At 35.5% G+C, this 23463-nt stretch overlaps 3 protein-coding genes and 1 long non-coding RNA gene across 4 annotated transcripts in view; all 4 read left to right on the top strand.

Annotated features, from left to right (window-relative positions):
- Nucleotides 1-6151, top strand: part of LOC139959153 (uncharacterized) — a 31259-nt gene extending 25108 nt beyond the window's left edge. The window contains exons 28-37 of the mRNA XM_071956749.1: nt 735-1139; nt 1438-1500; nt 2084-2131; nt 2398-2436; nt 2888-3292; nt 3591-3653; nt 4551-4589; nt 5032-5436; nt 5735-5797; nt 6117-6151. Coding sequence (XP_071812850.1) covers nt 735-1139; nt 1438-1500; nt 2084-2131; nt 2398-2436; nt 2888-3292; nt 3591-3653; nt 4551-4589; nt 5032-5436; nt 5735-5797; nt 6117-6151 — 1565 coding nt within the window. The remainder of the gene's footprint in view (nt 1-734; nt 1140-1437; nt 1501-2083; nt 2132-2397; nt 2437-2887; nt 3293-3590; nt 3654-4550; nt 4590-5031; nt 5437-5734; nt 5798-6116) is intronic.
- Nucleotides 6152-11908: 5757 nt separating this feature from the next.
- LOC139959152 (uncharacterized) overlaps nt 11909-23463 on the top strand; it is a 15210-nt gene continuing 3655 nt past the window's right edge. Inside the window, exons 1-11 of the mRNA XM_071956748.1 lie at nt 11909-11954; nt 12129-12191; nt 13082-13123; nt 13570-13974; nt 14273-14335; nt 14598-14645; nt 15669-15716; nt 15902-15952; nt 16400-16447; nt 16643-16693; nt 19309-19353. Of these exons, the coding sequence (XP_071812849.1) occupies nt 11909-11954; nt 12129-12191; nt 13082-13123; nt 13570-13974; nt 14273-14335; nt 14598-14645; nt 15669-15716; nt 15902-15952; nt 16400-16447; nt 16643-16693; nt 19309-19353 (910 nt within the window). The remainder of the gene's footprint in view (nt 11955-12128; nt 12192-13081; nt 13124-13569; nt 13975-14272; nt 14336-14597; nt 14646-15668; nt 15717-15901; nt 15953-16399; nt 16448-16642; nt 16694-19308; nt 19354-23463) is intronic.
- Nucleotides 13082-19085, top strand: LOC139959131 (uncharacterized). The gene is made up of 4 exons (XM_071956728.1): nt 13082-13123; nt 17966-18370; nt 18669-18731; nt 19051-19085. The coding sequence occupies exons 2-4, from the start codon at nt 18115-18117 to the stop codon at nt 19083-19085; spliced, it is 354 nt and encodes a 117-aa protein (XP_071812829.1). The 5' UTR covers nt 13082-13123; nt 17966-18114.
- On the top strand, nt 19390-22676 carry LOC139958740 (uncharacterized). The gene is made up of 4 exons (XR_011789852.1): nt 19390-19658; nt 20110-20860; nt 21435-21787; nt 22239-22676. It is a non-coding gene; the product is annotated as an uncharacterized lncRNA (long non-coding RNA).

Here is a 23463-nt window from a genome sequence, read left to right as displayed (position 1 = left end):
GAACTCTGATCCAGTCATATATTCGTGGATACAAATTCTTCATTTTTCCATATCTTTATTACAGTATATGTGTCCAAACAATGTTGTGGTTCTACTACAAGAATATTTCTTGATACTGCTGAAAATAACCTAGATTTTCAGGTTGTTGTTTCTTGTGTCAATGGTGTTTGGATAGGATGCACTTTCATGTCAAGTACACGTTGGAACATTCCATAAACTGTCTATAGCACAGGGCTAGCATTGCAATAGCATGCAATAGCATAATACCACAAGGGGTTGTGTTGATTCTTTATGCTGCATTTCTTGCAATTACTTGATTTGTCATAAATATCTTGCATCAATGATCTACCAGTTAAGCTGTTTGTGAAGAACATTGTACACTACACTTTCAGTTTAAGGCTGCAATATTTAGTGTGTGTGTTACTTTTTCTGTCTTTATCATATGTCACAGCAGTAACTACAAATGGACAAACAGCAACAGTTCAGTGACTAAGATTGGCATACTAACGGATAGTGTACAGTACTGGTCTTCTAGCTAGTCCGTTGTTATGACAGTACATGTGATACATCTGAGAGAATTCCATTGTCTATTTTGGACAATGTTACAAACTATTATGAGCAACCACATGTCTTACACTTGAGCATCTGGAGACCACAAATCAGTCAATCTTTAGTCTTAAATCTTTACATGATATAACTGAATTCTCATCTCTGGTTTTTTTTGTTTCTTACAGTATGTGTAACAGCAAACATCAGAGAAAGCATTGATGACTTTGCCCTCAAACCACTGGATGACACCGCTGCGCTGTTTGAAGACCTTGACACCAGTCTCCAGGCAACTTCCTTTGATGTGTTTGTGCTTGAAGACATCAATGAAAGAATCATGTCGGTGGAGTTGCCGGATGACTTAGAAGATGGTATCAGTGTTGTCTTGGCCTTCAAGGAGAGTGATTCTTCTGAATACCAACTAGTACTAGACAGTACTAGCCAGGAGCCCATCCGTCTTCAGAATGGAGACCTACTTTCGGACAACCTGCCAAGTGGAAAGGTAACAGATCTTGTACTGTTGGTGGAAAATAGTGACGATCCAACTGCCGTCAAGGAACTGCTAGAAGAAGGAGCAGTAATTGAAGCATGTGGTAAGTTTCTGCATTCTACCTTCAGGAAGAGATCTCATTTGAGGTCATTCTTCTCCTTGATATGATTCCGTATTAAAGATGGGGGTTGCGACTGTCTTGCACATGGAAAATAGAACCTGGTTTGGCACAGGACTTCTATACATCATGTTATGTCATTATCTGTCAGGCTGTGTCTTTAAAATAAATCCATATGCCTATGGCTGACATAATTATATTCAGCTATGCTGCAAAGCATGTCAGGATTCCATACTTCAATAGCCAAGCTGTGATTGTTTTCTCGCTTTTCTTTCTCTTTTAGTTAAGACAATTACCACTACCCAGACAACTTCAGAAACCACCGAGAAAGCCACCACTTCAGCTGGTCAGTCATTTTTATTTTATTGCAAATTTTATTGTCAGGTAGTTTTCATGAAGATGATGTTTTATGTATTTCATCAAAGTTGTTAGTTAAAATTATGTTGATCATTTGATTTATAGTCTTGCTGGAGCTTGAGGTATCAAGACCTATTCTTCTTTGTTATATTGCCTACCAGATATTTACCCTCAATATATATATGTTAAGTCAATGTGGTGGTTCAACTGCATGAACATTTCTTGATACTGCTGAAAATGTCTGGACTTTAAGGCCATTGCATCTCATATCAAAAGTATTGGATGTAACACAATTTTTTGTGATCTGTATGTAAATTCCTTAAACTGTTTGTAGCGCAGGATTAATGTTGAAAAAACATAATACCACAAGGGCCTCTGTCAATTCTGGATGCTACATTTCTTACAATAACTTGATTTGTGGTAATTATCTTACATCACTGATATTCTAGGTTACCTAAGTATGAATAACATTGTACACTCCACTTTGAGTTTAAGGCTGAAATATGTAGTGTATAGGATAGTTTTCTTGTCTTCATCATATGTACTCTCTGAAAATGTATTATATTACACAGCAGTAACTACAGAAGGACAAACAACAACAGTTCGATCAACTACTGAAGGTAAGTGTTAGTGGAACATTAAATATGTTGGAATTGTAAGTTCTAATTTTGTCAGATCCAGTCCATTACTTAATTTTGTGGTGACCACTGACACCGAAGGCTACCTGTGCATTAAACAAGTAACTGGACTAAAATTTGGGGCTCTTGTATATTTAGTGTGTTTATCACTTTCTCTTGCGTTATTAAATATCACAGCAGTAACTACAGTGCACAAAACAATTCTTGTTGACTTAGTCTGAAATGATCTTTTCCTTAAACTTCTACAGAAGAAGAAGAAACAACTACTCCTGCATCCACTACCGAAAGTAAGTTAAATTGAGCAGTAAGCTTTTTGCTTGTCCAAATAACGATATATATTAAATATATGATGAACAAATAATCAATTTCCAAGTATCTTATTGATGCGTGTTATTATTATCACTCATGAATTGTTATTGTTACCTGTGCTGTTGTAATATCCTTAAATCTTATTTCTCATAAAAGGCAACTAGCAATATCAATCTTTACATGACTAGGATTTACATATTTACTAAAAGTCTAGTTTCTTGTATGTGCAGTGGATAAGACATGTATCACAGAATTTCCATTTTAGAATTTGAGTGTTAGGGACTATTCAAAGCAAAACATATCACTGTTGCATCATTTTTATCAAATTATATTTCTATTTTATTGAATTGATATTGAATTAGGACAAACTTGTTTGTTCATTTTTATATGATGGTGCTCAGTTCTCATTACTTGTTTTCCTTCTGACAGTCTGCGTAAAGGTAAACATCAAAGAGAGCATCGGTGATTTTGTCCTCACACCTTTGGAGGACACCAGTGAGCTGTTTGAAGACCTTGACACCAGCCTTGAACCAAATTCCTTTGATGTGTTTGTACTTGAAGACATCAGTGAGGTGATAATGTCTGTGACATTGCCAGATGACTTGGGAGATGGTATCAGTGTTGTCTTGGCCTTCAAGGAGAGTGATTCTTCTGAATACCAACTAGTACTAGACAGTACTAGCCAGGAGCCCATCCGTCTTCAGAATGGAGACCTACTTTCGGACAACCTGCCAAGTGGAAAGGTAACAGATCTTGTACTGTTGGTGGAAAATAGTGACGATCCAACTGCCGTCAAGGAACTGCTAGAAGAAGGAGCAGTAATTGAAGCATGTGGTAAGTTTCTGCATTCTACCTTCAGGAAGAGATCTCATTTGAGGTCATTCTTCTCCTTGATATGATTCCGTATTAAAGATGGGGGTTGCGACTGTCTTGTACATGGAAAATAGAACCTGGTTTGGCACAGGACTTCTATACATCATGTGATGTCATTATCTGTCAGGCTGTGTCTTTAAAATAAATCCATATGCCTATGGCTGACATAATAATATTCAGCTATGCTGCAAAGCATGTCAGGATTCCATACTTCAATAGCCAAGCTGTGATTGTTTTCTCGCTTTTCTTTCTCTTTTAGTTAAGACAATTACCACTACCCAGACAACTTCAGAAACCACCGAGAAAGCCACCACTTCAGCTGGTCAGTCATTTTTATTTTATTGCAAATTTTATTGTCAGGTAGTTTTCATGAAGATGATGTTTTATGTATTTCATCAAAGTTGTTAGTTAAAATTATGTTGATCATTTGATTTATAGTCTTGCTGGAGCTTGAGGTATCAAGACCTATTCTTCTTTGTTATATTGCCTACCAGATATTTACCCTCAATATATATGTTAAGTCAATGTGGTGGTTCAACTGCATGAACATTTCTTGATACTGCTGAAAATGTCTGGACTTTAAGGCCATTGCATCTCATATCAAAAGTATTGGATGTAACACAATTTTTTGTGATCTGTATGTAAATTCCTTAAACTGTTTGTAGCGCAGGATTAATGTTGAAAAAACATAATACCACAAGGGCCTCTGTCAATTCTGGATGCTACATTTCTTACAATAACTTGATTTGTGGTAATTATCTTACATCACTGATATTCTAGGTTACCTAAGTATGAATAACATTGTACACTCCACTTTGAGTTTAAGGCTGAAATATGTAGTGTATAGGATAGTTTTCTTGTCTTCATCATATGTACTCTCTGAAAATGTATTATATTACACAGCAGTAACTACAGAAGGACAAACAACAACAGTTCGATCAACTACTGAAGGTAAGTGTCAGTGGAACATTAAATATGTTGGAATTGTAAGTTCTAATTTTGTCAGATCCAGTCCATTACTTAATTTTGTGGTGACCACTGACACCGAAGGCTACCTGTGCATTAAACAAGTAACTGGACTAAAAAGTTTGGGGCTCTTGTATATTTAGTGTGTTTATCACTTTCTCTTGCTTTATTAAATATCACAGCAGTAACTACAGTGCACAAAACAATTCTTGTTGACTTAGTCTGTAATGAACTTTTCCTTAAACTTCTACAGAAGAAGAAGAAACAACTACTCCTGCATCCACTACCGAAAGTAAGTTAAATTGAGCAGTATGCTTTTTGCTTGTCCAATTAAGGACATATATATATATATGATGAACAAATAATCAATTTCCAAGTATCTTATTGATGCGTGTTATTATTACCACTCATGAATTTTTATTGTTACCTGTGCTGTTGTAATATCCTTAAATCTTATTTCTCATAAAAGGCAACTAGCAATATCAATCTTTACATGACTAGGATTTACTAACAGTCTAGTTTCTTGTATGTCCAGTGGATAAGACATGTATCACAGAATTTCCATTTTAGAATTTGAGTGTTAGGGACTATTCAAAGCAATACATATCACTGTTGCATCATATTTATCAAATTATATTTCTATTTTATTGAATTGATATTGAATTAGGACAAACTTGTTTGTTCATTTTTATATGATGGTGCTCAGTTCTCATTACTTGTTTTCCTTCTGACAGTCTGCATAAAGGTAAACATCAAGGAGAGCATCGGTGATTTTGTCCTCACACCTTTGGAGGACACCAGTGAGCTGTTTGAAGACCTTGACACCAGCCTTGAACCAAATTCCTTTGATGTGTTTGTACTTGAAGACATCAGTGAGGTGATAATGTCTGTGACATTGCCAGATGACTTGGGAGATGGTATCAGTGTTGTCTTGGCCTTCAAGGAGAGTGATTCTTCTGAATACCAACTAGTACTAGACAGTACTAGCCAAGAGCCCATCCGTCTTCAGAATGGAGACCTACTTTCGGACAACCTGCCAAGTGGAAAGGTAACAGATCTTGTACTGTTGGTGGAAAATAGTGACGATCCAACTGCCGTCAAGGAACTGCTAGAAGAAGGAGCAGTAATTGAAGCATGTGGTAAGTTTCTGCATTCTACCTTCAGGAAGAGATCTCATTTGAGGTCTTTCTTCTCCTTGATATGATTCCGTATTAAAGATGGGGGTTGCGACTGTCTTGCACATGGAAAATAGAACCTGGTTTGGCACAGGACTTCTATACATCATGTGATGTCATTATCTGTCAGGCTGTGTCTTTAAAATAAATCCATATGCCTATGGCTGACATAATAATATTCAGCTATGCTGCAAAGCAGGTCAGGATTCCATACTTCAATAGCCAAGCTGTGATTGTTTTCTCGCTTTTCTTTCTCTTTTAGTTAAGACAATTACCACTACCCAGACAACTTCAGAAACCACCGAGAAAGCCACCACTTCAGCTGGTCAGTCATTTTTATTTTATTGCAAATTTTATTGTCAGGTAGTTTTCATGAAGATGATGTTTAATGTATTTCATCAAAGTTGTTAGTTAAAATTATGTTGATCGTTTGATTTATAGTCTTGCTGGAGCTTGAGGTATCAAGACCTATTCTTCTTTGTTATATTGCCTACCAGATATTTACCCTCAATATATATGTTAAGTCAATGTGGTGATTCAACTGCATGAACATTTATTGATACTGCTGAAAATGTCTGGACTTTAAGGCCATTGCATCTCATATCAAAAGTATTGGATGTAACACAATTTTTTGTGATCTGTAGGTAAATTCCTTAAACTGTTTGTAGCGCAGGATTAATGTTGAAAAAACATAATACCACAAGGGCCTCTGTCAATTCTGGATGCTACATTTCTTGCAATCACTTGATTTGTGGTAATACATCACTGATATGATAGGTAACCTAAGTATGAATAACATTGTACACTTCAGTTTAAGGCCGAAATATTTTGTGTATATAGTAGTTTTCTTGTCTTCATCATATATACTGTCTGAAAATTTATCATATTACACAGCAGTAACTACAGAAGGACAAACAACAACAGTTCAGTCAACTACTGAAGGTAAGTGTCAGTGGAACATTAAATACGTTGTAATTGTTAGTTTTTATTTCGTCATAATCATTCCATTACTAACTTTTGTGGTGACCACTGACATCGAAGGCTACCTGTGCGTTAAACAAGTCACCGGACTAAAATTGGAGGCTCTTGTATATTTAGTGTGTTTATCACTTTCTCTTGCTTTATTAAATATCACAGCAGTAACTACAAGTGCACAAAACAATTCTTGTTGCCTTAGTCTGATATGAACTTTTTCTTAAACTTCTACAGAAGAAGAAGAAGAAACAACTACTCCTGCATCCACTACCGAAAGTAAGTTAAATTGAGCAGTAAGCTTTTTGCTTGTCCAAATAAGGATATATATATGATGAACAAATAATCAATTTCCAAGTATCTTATTGATGCGTGTTATTATTACCACTCATGAATTGTTATTGTTACCTGTGCTGTTGTAATATCCTTAAATCTTATTTCTCATAAAAGGCAACTAGCAATATCAATCTTTACATGACTAGGATTTACTAACAGTCTAGTTTCTTGTATGTCCAGTGGATAAGACATGTATCACAGAATTTCCATTTTAGAATTTGAGTGTTAGGGACTATTCAAAGCAATACATATCACTGTTGCATCATTTTTATCAAATTATATTTCTATTTTATTGAATTGATATTGAATTAGGACAAACTTGTTTGTTCATTTTTATATGATGGTGCTCAGTTCTCATTACTTGTTTTCCTTCTGACAGTCTGCGTAAAGGTAAACATCAAGGAGAGCATCGGTGATTTTGTCCTCACACCTTTGGAGGACACCAGTGAGCTGTTTGAAGACCTTGACACCAGCCTTGAACCAAATTCCTTTGATGTGTTTGTACTTGAAGACATCAGTGAGGTGATAATGTCTGTGACATTGCCAGATGACTTGGGAGATGGTATCAGTGTTGTCTTGGCCTTCAAGGAGAGTGATTCTTCTGAATACCAACTAGTACTAGACAGTACTAGCCAAGAGCCCATCCGTCTTCAGAATGGAGACCTACTTTCGGACAACCTGCCAAGTGGAAAGGTAACAGATCTTGTACTGTTGGTGGAAAATAGTGACGATCCAACTGCCGTCAAGGAACTGCTAGAAGAAGGAGCAGTAATTGAAGCATGTGGTAAGTTTCTGCATTCTACCTTCAGGAAGAGATCTCATTTGAGGTCTTTCTTCTCCTTGATATGATTCCGTATTAAAGATGGGGGTTGCGACTGTCTTGCACATGGAAAATAGAACCTGGTTTGGCACAGGACTTCTATACATCATGTGATGTCATTATCTGTCAGGCTGTGTCTTTAAAATAAATCCATATGCCTATGGCTGACATAATAATATTCAGCTATGCTGCAAAGCAGGTCAGGATTCCATACTTCAATAGCCAAGCTGTGATTGTTTTCTCGCTTTTCTTTCTCTTTTAGTTAAGACAATTACCACTACCCAGACAACTTCAGAAACCACCGAGAAAGCCACCACTTCAGCTGGTCAGTCATTTTTATTTTATTGCAAATTTTATTGTCAGGTAGTTTTCATGAAGATGATGTTTAATGTATTTCATCAAAGTTGTTAGTTAAAATTATGTTGATCGTTTGATTTATAGTCTTGCTGGAGCTTGAGGTATCAAGACCTATTCTTCTTTGTTATATTGCCTACCAGATATTTACCCTCAATATATATGTTAAGTCAATGTGGTGATTCAACTGCATGAACATTTATTGATACTGCTGAAAATGTCTGGACTTTAAGGCCATTGCATCTCATATCAAAAGTATTGGATGTAACACAATTTTTTGTGATCTGTAGGTAAATTCCTTAAACTGTTTGTAGCGCAGGATTAATGTTGAAAAAACATAATACCACAAGGGCCTCTGTCAATTCTGGATGCTACATTTCTTGCAATCACTTGATTTGTGGTAATACATCACTGATATGATAGGTAACCTAAGTATGAATAACATTGTACACTTCAGTTTAAGGCCGAAATATTTTGTGTATATAGTAGTTTTCTTGTCTTCATCATATATACTGTCTGAAAATTTATCATATTACACAGCAGTAACTACAGAAGGACAAACAACAACAGTTCAGTCAACTACTGAAGGTAAGTGTCAGTGGAACATTAAATACGTTGTAATTGTTAGTTTTTATTTCGTCATAATCATTCCATTACTAACTTTTGTGGTGACCACTGACATCGAAGGCTACCTGTGCGTTAAACAAGTCACCGGACTAAAATTGGAGGCTCTTGTATATTTAGTGTGTTTATCACTTTCTCTTGCTTTATTAAATATCACAGCAGTAACTACAAGTGCACAAAACAATTCTTGTTGCCTTAGTCTGATATGAACTTTTTCTTAAACTTCTACAGAAGAAGAAGAAGAAACAACTACTCCTGCATCCACTACCGAAAGTAAGTTAAATTGAGCAGTAAGCTTTTTGCTTGTCCAAATAAGGATATATATATGATGAACAAATAATCAATTTCCAAGTATCTTATTGATGCGTGTTATTATTACCACTCATGAATTGTTATTGTTACCTGTGCTGTTGTAATATCCTTAAATCTTATTTCTCATAAAAGGCAACTAGCAATATCAATCTTTACATGACTAGGATTTACTAACAGTCTAGTTTCTTGTATGTCCAGTGGATAAGACATGTATCACAGAATTTCCATTTTAGAATTTGAGTGTTAGGGACTATTCAAAGCAATACATATCACTGTTGCATCATTTTTATCAAATTATATTTCTATTTTATTGAATTGATATTGAATTAGGACAAACTTGTTTGTTCATTTTTATATGATGGTGCTCAGTTCTCATTACTTGTTTTCCTTCTGAAAGTCTGCGTAAAGGTAAACATCAAGGAGAGCATCGGTGATTTTGTCCTCACACCTTTGGAGGACACCAGTGAGCTGTTTGAAGACCTTGACACCAGCCTTGAACCAAATTCCTTTGATGTGTTTGTACTTGAAGACATCAGTGAGGTGCTAATGTCTGTGACATTGCCAGATGACTTGGGAGATGGTATCAGTGTTGTCTTGGCCTTCAAGGAGAGTGATTCTTCTGAATACCAACTAGTACTAGACAGTACTAGCCAAGAGCCCATCCGTCTTCAGAATGGAGACCTACTTTCGGACAACCTGCCAAGTGGAAAGGTAACAGATCTTGTACTGTTGGTGGAAAATAGTGACGATCCAACTGCCGTCAAGGAACTGCTAGAAGAAGGAGCAGTAATTGAAGCATGTGGTAAGTTTCTGCATTCTACCTTCAGGAAGAGATCTCATTTGAGGTCTTTCTTCTCCTTGATATGATTCCGTATTAAAGATGGGGGTTGCGACTGTCTTGCACATGGAAAATAGAACCTGGTTTGGCACAGGACTTCTATACATCATGTGATGTCATTATCTGTCAGGCTGTGTCTTTAAAATAAATCCATATGCCTATGGCTGACATAATAATATTCAGCTATGCTGCAAAGCAGGTCAGGATTCCATACTTCAATAGCCAAGCTGTGATTGTTTTCTCGCTTTTCTTTCTCTTTTAGTTAAGACAATTACCACTACCCAGACAATTTCAGAAACCACCGAGAAAGCCACCACTTCAGCTGGTCAGTCATTTTTATTTTATTGCAAATTTTATTGTCAGGTAGTTTTCATGAAGATGATGTTTAATGTATTTCATCAAAGTTGTTAGTTAAAATTATGTTGATCGTTTGATTTATAGTCTTGCTGGAGCTTGAGGTATCAAGACCTATTCTTCTTTGTTATATTGCCTACCAGATATTTACCCTCAATATATATGTTAAGTCAATGTGGTGGTTCAACTGCATGAACATTTATTGATACTGCTGAAAATGTCTGGACTTTAAGGCCATTGCATCTCATATCAAAAGTATTGGATGTAACACAATTTTTTGTGATCTGTAGGTAAATTCCTTAAACTGTTTGTAGCGCAGGATTAATGTTGAAAAAACATAATACCACAAGGGCCTCTGTCAATTCTGGATGCTACATTTCTTGCAATCACTTGATTTGTGGTAATACATCACTGATATGATAGGTAACCTAAGTATGAATAACATTGTACACTTCAGTTTAAGGCCGAAATATTTTGTGTATATAGTAGTTTTCTTGTCGTCATCATATATACTGTCTAAAAATTTATCATATTACACAGCAGTAACTACAGAAGGACAAACAACAACAGTTCAGTCAACTACTGAAGGTAAGTGTCAGTGGAACATTAAATATGTTGCAATTGTTAGTTTTTATTTCGTCATAATCATTCCATTACTAACTTTTGTGGTGACCACTGACATCGAAGGCTACCTGTGCGTTAAACAAGTCACCGGACTAAAATTGGAGGCTCTTGTATATTTAGTGTGTTTATCACTTTCTCTTGCTTTATTAAATATCACAGCAGTAACTACAAGTGCACAAAACAATTCTTGTTGCCTTAGTCTGATATGAACTTTTTCTTAAACTTCTACAGAAGAAGAAGAAGAAACAACTACTCCTGCATCCACTACCGAAAGTAAGTTAAATTGAGCAGTAAGCTTTTTGCTTGTCCAAATAAGGATATATATATATGATGAACAAATAATCAATTTCCAAGTATCTTATTGATGCGTGTTATTATTACCACTCATGAATTGTTATTGTTACCTGTGCTGTTGTAATATCCTTAAATCTTATTTCTCATAAAAGGCAACTAGCAATATCAATCTTTACATGACTAGGATTTACATATTTACTAACAGTCTAGTTTCTTGTATGTGCAGTGGATAAGACATGTATCACAGAATTTCCATTTTAGAATTTGAGTGTTAGGGACTATTCAAAGCAATACATATCACTGTTGCATCATTTTTATCAAATTATATTTCTATTTTATTGAATTGATATTGAATTAGGACAAACTTGTTTGTTCATTTTTATATGATGGTGCTCAGTTCTCATTACTTGTTTTCCTTCTGACAGTCTGCGTAAAGGTAAACATCAAGGAGAGCATCGGTGATTTTGTCCTCACACCTTTGGAGGACACCAGTGAGCTGTTTGAAGACCTTGACACCAGCCTTGAACCAAATTCCTTTGATGTGTTTGTACTTGAAGACATCAGTGAGGTGATAATGTCTGTGACATTGCCAGATGACTTGGGAGATGGTATCAGTGTTGTCTTGGCCTTCAAGGAGAGTGATTCTTCTGAATACCAACTAGTACTAGACAGTACTAGCCAAGAGCCCATCCGTCTTCAGAATGGAGACCTACTTTCGGACAACCTGCCAAGTGGAAAGGTAACAGATCTTGTACTGTTGGTGGAAAATAGTGACGATCCAACTGCCGTCAAGGAACTGCTAGAAGAAGGAGCAGTAATTGAAGCATGTGGTAAGTTTCTGCATTCTACCTTCAGGAAGAGATCTCATTTGAGGTCTTTCTTCTCCTTGATATGATTCCGTATTAAAGATGGGGGTTGCGACTGTCTTGCACATGGAAAATAGAACCTGGTTTGGCACAGGACTTCTATACATCATGTGATGTCATTATCTGTCAGGCTGTGTCTTTAAAATAAATCCATATGCCTATGGCTGACATAATAATATTCAGCTATGCTGCAAAGCATGTCAGGATTCCATACTTCAATAGCCAAGCTGTGATTGTTTTCTCGCTTTTCTTTCTCTTTTAGTTAAGACAATTACCACTACCCAGACAACTTCAGAAACCACCGAGAAAGCCACCACTTCAGCTGGTCAGTCATTTTTATTTTATTGCAAATTTTATTGTCAGGTAGTTTTCATGAAGATGATGTTTAATGTATTTCATCAAAGTTGTTAGTTAAAATTATGTTGATCGTTTGATTTATAGTCTTGCTGGAGCTTGAGGTATCAAGACCTATTCTTCTTTGTTATATTGCCTACCAGATATTTACCCTCAATATATATGTTAAGTCAATGTGGTGGTTCAACTGCATGAACATTTATTGATACTGCTGAAAATGTCTGGACTTTAAGGCCATTGCATCTCATATCAAAAGTATTGGATGTAACACAATTTTTTGTGATCTGTAGGTAAATTCCTTAAACTGTTTGTAGCGCAGGATTAATGTTGAAAAAACATAATACCACAAGGGCCTCTGTTAATTCTGGATGCTACATTTCTTGCAATCACTTGATTTGTGGTAATTATCTTACATCACTGATATGATAGGTAACCTAAGTATGAATAACATTGTACACTTCAGTTTAAGGCCGAAATATTTTGTGTATATAGTAGTTTTCTTGTCGTCATCATATATACTGTCTAAAAATTTATCATATTACACAGCAGTAACTACAGAAGGACAAACAACAACAGTTCAGTCAACTACTGAAGGTAAGTGTCAGTGGAACATTAAATATGTTGCAATTGTTAGTTTTTATTTCGTCATAATCATTCCATTACTAACTTTTGTGGTGACCACTGACATCGAAGGCTACCTGTGCGTTAAACAAGTCACCGGACTAAAATTGGAGGCTCTTGTATATTTAGTGTGTTTATCACTTTCTCTTGCTTTATTAAATATCACAGCAGTAACTACAAGTGCACAAAACAATTCTTGTTGCCTTAGTCTGATATGAACTTTTTCTTAAACTTCTACAGAAGAAGAAGAAGAAACAACTACTCCTGCATCCACTACCGAAAGTAAGTTAAATTGAGCAGTAAGCTTTTTGCTTGTCCAAATAAGGATATATATATATGATGAACAAATAATCAATTTCCAAGTATCTTATTGATGCGTGTTATTATTACCACTCATGAATTGTTATTGTTACCTGTGCTGTTGTAATATCCTTAAATCTTATTTCTCATAAAAGGCAACTAGCAATATCAATCTTTACATGACTAGGATTTACATATTTACTAACAGTCTAGTTTCTTGTATGTGCAGTGGATAAGACATGTATCACAGAATTTCCATTTTAGAATTTGAGTGTTAGGGACTATTCAAAGCAATACATATCACTGTTGCATCATGTTTATCAAATTATATTTCTATTTTATTGAATTGATATTGAATTAGGACAAACTTGTTTGTTCATTTTTATATGATGGTGCTCAGTTCTCATTACTTGTTTTCCTTCTGACAGTCTGCGTAAAGGTAAACATCAAGGAGAGCATCGGTGATTTTGTCCTCACACCTTTGGAGGACACCAGTGAGCTGTTTGAAGACCTTGACACCAGCCTTGAACCAAATTCCTTTGATGTGTTTGTACTTGAAGACATCAGTGAGGTGATAATGTCTGTGACATTGCCAGATGACTTGGGAGATGGTATCAGTGTTGTCTTGGCCTTCAAGGAGAGTGATTCTTCTGAATACCAACTAGTACTAGACAGTACTAGCCAAGAGCCCATCCGTCTTCAGAATGGAGACCTACTTTCGGACAACCTGCCAAGTGGAAAGGTAACAGATCTTGTACTGTTGGTGGAAAATAGTGACGATCCAACTGCCGTCAAGGAACTGCTAGAAGAAGGAGCAGTAATTGAAGCATGTGGTAAGTTTCTGCATTCTACCTTCAGGAAGAGATCTCATTTGAGGTCTTTCTTCTCCTTGATATGATTCCGTATTAAAGATGGGGGTTGCGACTGTCTTGCACATGGAAAATAGAACCTGGTTTGGCACAGGACTTCTATACATCATGTGATGTCATTATCTGTCAGGCTGTGTCTTTAAAATAAATCCATATGCCTATGGCTGACATAATAATATTCAGCTATGCTGCAAAGCATGTCAGGATTCCATACTTCAATAGCCAAGCTGTGATTGTTTCCTCGCTTTTCTTTCTCTTTTAGTTAAGACAATTACCACTACCCAGACAACTTCAGAAACCACCGAGAAAGCCACCACTTCAGCTGGTCAGTCATTTTTATTTTATTGCAAATTTTATTGTCAGGTAGTTTTCATGAAGATGATGTTTTATGTATTTTATCAAAGTTCTTTTTTTAAATTAAGTTGATAATTGTATTTATTGTCATGCTATAGCTTGAATTAACATGAAGTCTCTGAACTAATGGTTGTTTCTGGATATCTTAATCTATAAGTACTTTTGCAAAATTGTAAAAGAAGTGATGGAATCATGCCAATAACATTTTATATTCACTTTTTTTCCAAATAAAGGTGACACTGGATTGGGGCCAAATCTACAAACCACTGCAATAACTGAAGGTTAGTGTAATAACTGAAGTTTTGCATTTCCTTTTTTCGGTGTATGTCTCGATATATTATTACCATAAATACCATATATTATTTGTGTTTAGTTAAGGCTCATTGTTGTATAAAGTCTTAACATTAAATGGTGGTGACATGCACAAGTTGTACAAGACAAAACCAGAACAGTTTACCAAGAACGATCTCTTTTCAAAAGTGAATCAACTGCCTATTATTTCTTTTTTCCCCTGAATTATTATGTTCACCTGTGTCACATTGTTTTTTGGAAGTAGAAATTAAATAGAAGTGAAAACAGATTGACTTGGGAAGTTTTATTGCAGGAAACATCCAAATCCAGTCGTGTCGTTCTAATGTGCCATGTGTTTTGCAAAAAAAGTATTTATCACACCAAATAATTATTCATCCAAGCATTGCTTCATTTTAGTAGCTTTGAATTTCCTAAGAAAAAAGGAAGATGAACAGTTTTTAATGTTTCTCATCACCTGTAATGAAAGAGGTTCATGAACATAGTGTTGATGTTCCCATTCTTAATCGTTAGTTCAGTAACTGCTGTTTAACAGAGGAAGCATTTAATAAGATTTTTTTTGGAAAAGTTCCTGAATAGTAAATACTACCTCCATGGAAGCATTTTCTCTATTGGATATGATGTTGTTCATCAGCTTATTTCTCAAAAGGTCATCTCACATATCTCAGTTTCAGTTCTTTTACTATGAGGTTTCTAATTTACCTACTTAATAGCACTTAGTCTAATGGATGAGGCTGCCAGTTTTTCTCCCTTTCTGTTGTTATATCCTGTAATCTATTTTCTCATAAAAAGACAACAATCAATTAATTTATTACACATTGTTATCACTACTGTATTTCATGTAGTTTGCACTGTTTAGTATTTGTTCCATTCTTCCTTGTATGGAGTGCATTACTTGAATTTTTGTTACAAGCCAGAAAATGGCTGTTGCAAGTTTGCAAACAGTCACACTTATCTTGCTGATAATATGTCTGTCTTCTTCAATGTCACTAAAGTAATAACCCAAGAAAAGGATACAACAACAGTTCAGACAACTACTGAAGGTAAGTTTTATTGGAACATTAAATATGTTGCAATTATTATTTTTGATTTTGTCATAATCTAACTTTTGTGGTGACCACTGCCATTGAAGGCTACCTGTGCATGAAACAAGTCACTGGACTTAAATTTGAGGCTCTTATTTATTTAGTGTGTTTATCACTTTCTCTTGCTTTAATAAATATCACAGCAGTGACTACTGAAGGAGAAAGCACTACAATTGCTCATTCAACTACTGAAGGTAAGTTTTGATTATAGCCTGATCAAGACTCATTTTGTTTTGTTATATTTTGCCCAGGATTTTTACCCTCAATATATATGTTGAGTCAATGTGGCGGTTCCATTTCAAAACATTCCTTAGTGCTGCTGAAAGTATCCAAGCGTTTAGGCCATTGCATCTGATATTAAAAGTGTGTGGGTGGGATTCACTTTTATGAGATCTGTTGGTACATTCCTTAAACATTACAATGACATAATACCACAATACGTTGTGTTGATTCTTTATGCCGCATTTCTTGTCGTTACTTGATTCGTCATAAATATCTTCCATCAATGATCTACCAGGTAATCTTAGTATCAATATCATTGAGCGCTCCATTTTCAGTTTAAGGCTGAAATATTTTAGTGTATGTTTAACCTTTCCTGTCTTAATTATATATATTGTCTGAATATTTATCATATTACACAGCAGTAACTACAGAAGGACAAACAACAACAGTTCAGTCAACTACTGAAGGTAAGTGTTAGTGGAACATTAATTATGTTGCAATTATAAAATTTAATTTGTCATAATCATTCCAATACGAACTTTTGTGGTGACCACTGACATCGAAAGCTAGCTGTGCATGAAACAAGACACTGGACTTAAATTTGAGGCTCGTGTATGTTTAGTGTGTTTATCACTTTTTTCTTGATTTATTAAATATCACAGCAGTGACTACTGAAGGAGAAGGCACAACAACTGCTCAGTCAACTACTAAAGGTAAGTCTTGAGAGAACACTGATCAAGAATTATTTTTTTCTGTTATATTTTCCCCCCAGCTCTTTAATCTCGATATATGCATTGAGTTAATGCAGTGGTCCCACTACAAAAGCATTTCTTAGTACTGCTGACACTGTATCTGAACGTTTAGGCCATTGCATCTCATATCAAAAGTATTGGATGTGACACATTTTCTTGTGATCTGTTGGTAAATTCCTTAAACTGTTTGTAGTGCAGGATTAATGTTGCAAAAACATAATACCACAAGGGCCTCTGTCAATTCCGGATGCTGCATTTCTTACAATAACTTGATTTGTGGTAATTATCTTACATCACTGATATTCTAGGTAACCTAAGTATGAATAACATTTTACACTCCACTTTCAGTTTAAGGCTGAAATATGTAGTGTATATGATAGTTTTCTTGTCTTCATCATATATACTCTCTGAAAATGTATCATATTACACAGCAGTAACTACAGAAGGACAAACAACAACAGTTCGATCAACTACTGAAGGTAAGTGTCAGTGGAACATTAAATATGTTGGAATTGTAAGTTCTAATTTTGTCAGATCCAGTCCATTACTTAATTTTGTGGTGACCACTGACACCGAAGGCTACCTGTGCATTAAACAAGTAACTGGACTAAAATTTGGGGCTCTTGTATATTTAGTGTGTTTATCACTTTCTCTTGCTTTATTAAATATCACAGCAGTAACTACAGTGCACAAAACAATTCTTGTTGACTTAGTCTGAAATGATCTTTTCCTTAAACTTCTACAGAAGAAGAAGAAACAACTACTCCTGCATCCACTACCGAAAGTAAGTTAAATTGAGCAGTAAGCTTTTTGCTTGTCCAAATAAGGATATATATATATATATGATGAACAAATAATCAATTTCCAAGTATCTTATTGATGCGTGTTATTATTACCACTCATGAATTGTTATTGTTACCTGTGCTGTTGTAATATCCTTAAATCTTATTTCTCATAAAAGGTAACTAGCAATATCAATCTTTACATGACTAGGATTTACATATTTACTAACAGTCTAGTTTCTTGTATGTCCAGTGGATGAGACATGTATCACAGAATTTCCATTTTAGAATTTGAGTGTTAGGGACTATTCAAAGCAATACATATCACTGTTGCATCATTTTTATCAAATTATATTTCTATTTTATTGAATTGATATTGAATTAGGACAAACTTGTTTGTTCATTTTTATATGATGGTGCTCAGTTCTCATTACTTGTTTCCTTCTGACAGTCTGCGTAAAGGTAAACATCAAAGAGAGCATCGGTGATTTTGTCCTCACACCTTTGGAGGACACCAGTGAGCTGTTTGAAGACCTTGACACCAGCCTTGAACCAAATTCCTTTGATGTGTTTGTACTTGAAGACATCAGTGAGGTGATAATGTCTGTGACATTGCCAGATGACTTGGGAGATGGTATCAGTGTTGTCTTGGCCTTCAAGGAGAGTGATTCTTCTGAATACCAACTAGTACTAGACAGTACTAGCCAAGAGCCCATCCGTCTTCAGAATGGAGACCTACTTTCGGACAACCTGCCAAGTGGAAAGGTAACAGATCTTGTACTGTTGGTGGAAAATAGTGACGATCCAACTGCCGTCAAGGAACTGCTAGAAGAAGGAGCAGTAATTGAAGCATGTGGTAAGTTTCTGCATTCTACCTTCAGGAAGAGATCTCATTTGAGGTCATTCTTCTCCTTGATATGATTCCGTATTAAAGATGGGGGTTGCGACTGTCTTGCACATGGAAAATAGAACCTGGTTTGGCACAGGACTTCTATACATCATGTGATGTCATTATCTGTCAGGCTGTGTCTTTAAAATAAATCCATATGCCTATGGCTGACATAATAATATTCAGCTATGCTGCAAAGCATGTCAGGATTCCATACTTCAATAGCCAAGCTGTGATTGTTTCCTCGCTTTTCTTTCTCTTTTAGTTAAGACAATTACCACTACCCAGACAACTTCAGAAACCACCGAGAAAGCCACCACTTCAGCTGGTCAGTCATTTTTATTTTATTGCAAATTTTATTGTCAGGTAGTTTTCATGAAGATGATGTTTAATATATTTCATCAAAGTTGTTAGTTAAAATTATGTTGATCATTTGATTTATAGTCTTGCTGGAGCTTGAGGTATCAAGACCTATTCTTCTTTGTTATATTGCCTACCAGATATTTACCCTCAATATATATGTTAAGTCAATGTGGTGGTTCAACTGCATGAACATTTCTTGATACTGCTGAAAATGTCTGGACTTTAAGGCCATTGCATCTCATATCAAAAGTATTGGATGTAACACAATTTTTTGTGATCTGTAGGTAAATTCCTTAAACTGTTTGTAGCGCAGGATTAATGTTGAAAAAACATAATACCACAAGGGCCTCTGTCAATTCTGGATGCTACATTTCTTGCAATCACTTGATTTGTGGTAGTTATCTTACATCACTGATATGATAGGTAACCTAAGTATGAATAACATTGTACACTTCAGTTTAAGGCCGAAATATTTTGTGTATATAGTAGTTTCTTGTCTTCATCATATATACTGTCTGAAAATTTATCATATTACACAGCAGTAACTACAGAAGGACAAACAACAACAGTTCAGTCAACTACTGAAGGTAAGTGTCAGTGGAACATTAAATATGTTGCAATTGTTAGTTTTTATTTCGTCATAATCATTCCATTACTAACTTTTGTGGTGACCACTGACATCGAAGGCTACCTGTGCGTTAAACAAGTCACCGGACTAAAATTGGAGGCTCTTGTATATTTAGTGTGTTTATCACTTTCTCTTGCTTTATTAAATATCACAGCAGTAACTACAGTGCACAAAACAATTCTTGTTGCCTTAGTCTGAAATGAACTTTTTCTTAAACTTCTACAGAAGAAGAAGAAACAACTACTCCTGCATCCACTACCGAAAGTAAGTTAAATTGAGCAGTAAGCTTTTTGCTTGTCCAAATAAGGATATATATTAAATATATGATGAACAAATAATCAATTTCTAAGTATCTTATTGATGCGTGTTATTATTACCACTCATGAATTGTTATTGTTACTTGTGCTGTTGTAATATCCTTAAATCTTATTTCTCATAAAAGGCAACTAGCAAGATCAATCTTTACATGACTAGGATTTACATATTTACTAACAGTCTAGTTTCTTGTATGTGCTGTGGATAAGACATGTATCACAGAATTTCCATTTTAGAATTTGAGTGTTAGGGACTATTCAAAGCAATACATATCACTGTTGCATCATTTTTATCAAATTATATTTCTATTTTATTGAATTGATATTGAATTAGGACAAACTTGTTTGTTCATTTTTATATGATGGTGCTCAGTTCTCATTACTTGTTTTCCTTCTGACAGTCTGCGTAAAGGTAAACATCAAAGAGAGCATCGGTGATTTTGTCCTCACACCTTTGGAGGACACCAGTGAGCTGTTTGAAGACCTTGACACCAGCCTTGAACCAAATTCCTTTGATGTGTTTGTACTTGAAGACATCAGTGAGGTGATAATGTCTGTGACATTGCCAGATGACTTGGGAGATGGTATCAGTGTTGTCTTGGCCTTCAAGGAGAGTGATTCTTCTGAATACCAACTAGTACTAGACAGTACTAGCCAAGAGCCCATGCGTCTTCAGAATGGAGACCTACTTTCGGACAACCTGCCAAGTGGAAAGGTAACAGATCTTGTACTGTTGGTGGAAAATAGTGACGATCCAACTGCCGTCAAGGAACTGCTAGAAGAAGGAGCAGTAATTGAAGCATGTGGTAAGTTTCTGCATTCTACCTTTAGGAAGAGATCTCATTTGAGGTCATGATTCCGTATTAAAGATGGGGGTTGCGACTGTCTTGCACATGGAAAATAGAACCTGGTTTGGCACAGGACTTCTATACATCATGTGATGTCATTATCTGTCAGGCTGTGTCTTTAAAATAAATCCATATGCCTATGGCTGACATAATAATATTCAGCTATGCTGCAAAGCATGTCAGGATTCCATACTTCAATAGCCAAGCTGTGATTGTTTCCTCGCTTTTCTTTCTCTTTTAGTTAAGACAATTACCACTACCCAGACAACTTCAGAAACCACCGAGAAAGCCACCACTTCAGCTGGTCAGTCATTTTTATTTTATTGCAAATTTTATTGTCAGGTAGTTTTCATGAAGATGATGTTTAATATATTTCATCAAAGTTGTTAGTTAAAATTATGTTGATCATTTGATTTATAGTCTTGCTGGAGCTTGAGGTATCAAGACCTATTCTTCTTTGTTATATTGCCTACCAGATATTTACCCTCAATATATATGTTAAGTCAATGTGGTGGTTCAACTGCATGAACATTTCTTGATACTGCTGAAAATGTCTGGACTTTAAGGCCATTGCATCTCATATCAAAAGTATTGGATGTAACACAATTTTTTGTGATCTGTAGGTAAATTCCTTAAACTGTTTGTAGCGCAGGATTAATGTTGAAAAAACATAATACCACAAGGGCCTCTGTCAATTCTGGATGCTACATTTCTTGCAATCACTTGATTTGTGGTAGTTATCTTACATCACTGATATGATAGGTAACCTAAGTATGAATAACATTGTACACTTCAGTTTAAGGCCGAAATATTTTGTGTATATAGTAGTTTCTTGTCTTCATCATATATACTGTCTGAAAATTTATCATATTACACAGCAGTAACTACAGAAGGACAAACAACAACAGTTCAGTCAACTACTGAAGGTAAGTGTCAGTGGAACATTAAATATGTTGCAATTGTTAGTTTTTATTTCGTCATAATCATTCCATTACTAACTTTTGTGGTGACCACTGACATCGAAGGCTACCTGTGCGTTAAACAAGTCACCGGACTAAAATTGGAGGCTCTTGTATATTTAGTGTGTTTATCACTTTCTCTTGCTTTATTAAATATCACAGCAGTAACTACAGTGCACAAAACAATTCTTGTTGCCTTAGTCTGAAATGAACTTTTTCTTAAACTTCTACAGAAGAAGAAGAAACAACTACTCCTGCATCCACTACCGAAAGTAAGTTAAATTGAGCAGTAAGCTTTTTGCTTGTCCAAATAAGGATATATATTAAATATATGATGAACAAATAATCAATTTCTAAGTATCTTATTGATGCGTGTTATTATTACCACTCATGAATTGTTATTGTTACTTGTGCTGTTGTAATATCCTTAAATCTTATTTCTCATAAAAGGCAACTAGCAAGATCAATCTTTACATGACTAGGATTTACATATTTACTAACAGTCTAGTTTCTTGTATGTGCTGTGGATAAGACATGTATCACAGAATTTCCATTTTAGAATTTGAGTGTTAGGGACTATTCAAAGCAATACATATCACTGTTGCATCATTTTTATCAAATTATATTTCTATTTTATTGAATTGATATTGAATTAGGACAAACTTGTTTGTTCATTTTTATATGATGGTGCTCAGTTCTCATTACTTGTTTTCCTTCTGACAGTCTGCGTAAAGGTAAACATCAAAGAGAGCATCGGTGATTTTGTCCTCACACCTTTGGAGGACACCAGTGAGCTGTTTGAAGACCTTGACACCAGCCTTGAACCAAATTCCTTTGATGTGTTTGTACTTGAAGACATCAGTGAGGTGATAATGTCTGTGACTTTGCCAGATGACTTGGGAGATGGTATCAGTGTTGTCTTGGCCTTCAAGGAGAGTGATTCTTCTGAATACCAACTAGTACTAGACAGTACTAGCCAAGAGCCCATGCGTCTTCAGAATGGAGACCTACTTTCGGACAACCTGCCAAGTGGAAAGGTAACAGATCTTGTACTGTTGGTGGAAAATAGTGACGATCCAACTGCCGTCAAGGAACTGCTAGAAGAAGGAGCAGTAATTGAAGCATGTGGTAAGTTTCTGCATTCTACCTTTAGGAAGAGATCTCATTTGAGGTCATGATTCCGTATTAAAGATGGGGGTTGCGACTGTCTTGCACATGGAAAATAGAACCTGGTTTGGCACAGGACTTCTATACATCATGTGATGTCATTATCTGTCAGGCTGTGTCTTTAAAATAAATCCATATGCCTATGGCTGACATAATAATATTCAGCTATGCTGCAAAGCATGTCAGGATTCCATACTTCAATAGCCAAGCTGTGATTGTTTCCTCGCTTTTCTTTCTCTTTTAGTTAAGACAATTACCACTACCCAGACAACTTCAGAAACCACCGAGAAAGCCACCACTTCAGCTGGTCAGTCATTTTTATTTTATTGCAAATTTTATTGTCAGGTAGTTTTCATGAAGATGATGTTTTATGTATTTTATCAAAGTTCTTTTTTTAAATTAAGTTGATAATTGTATTTATTGTCATGCTATAGCTTGAATTAACATGAAGTCTCTGAACTAATGGTTGTTTCTGGATATCTTAATCTATAAGTACTTTTGCAAAATTGTAAAAGAAGTGATGGAATCATGCCAATAACATTTTATATTCACTTTTTTTCCAAATAAAGGTGACACTGGATTGGGGCCAAATCTACAAACCACTGCAATAACTGAAGGTTAGTGTAATAACTGAAGTTTTGCATTTCCTTTTTTCGGTGTATGTCTCGATATATTATTACCATAAATACCATATATTATTTGTGTTTAGTTAAGGCTCATTGTTGTATAAAGTCTTAACATTAAATGGTGGTGACATGCACAAGTTGTACAAGACAAAACC

This window comes from Apostichopus japonicus, chromosome 18, assembly GCF_037975245.1.
Source record: "Apostichopus japonicus isolate 1M-3 chromosome 18, ASM3797524v1, whole genome shotgun sequence".
NCBI lineage: Eukaryota > Metazoa > Echinodermata > Holothuroidea > Aspidochirotida > Stichopodidae > Apostichopus > Apostichopus japonicus.
Note: the sequence above shows the minus strand (reverse complement) of the source record. Positions and strands in the feature narration are given on the sequence as shown.

What these genes read in the sequence shown, in the direction of transcription:
- LOC139959131 (XM_071956728.1), top strand. Translation starts at nt 18,115, where the DNA reads ATGTCTGTGACATTGCCAGATGACTTGGGAGATGGTATCAGTGTTGTC. An exon ending in AGCAGTAATTGAAGCATGTG is followed by an intron (nt 18,371 to 18,668) that starts GTAAGTTTCTGC and finishes TTTCTCTTTTAG; the next exon opens with TTAAGACAATTACCACTACC. An exon ending in GAAAGCCACCACTTCAGCTG is followed by an intron (nt 18,732 to 19,050) that starts GTCAGTCATTTT and finishes TGTGATCTGTAG; the next exon opens with GTAAATTCCTTAAACTGTTT.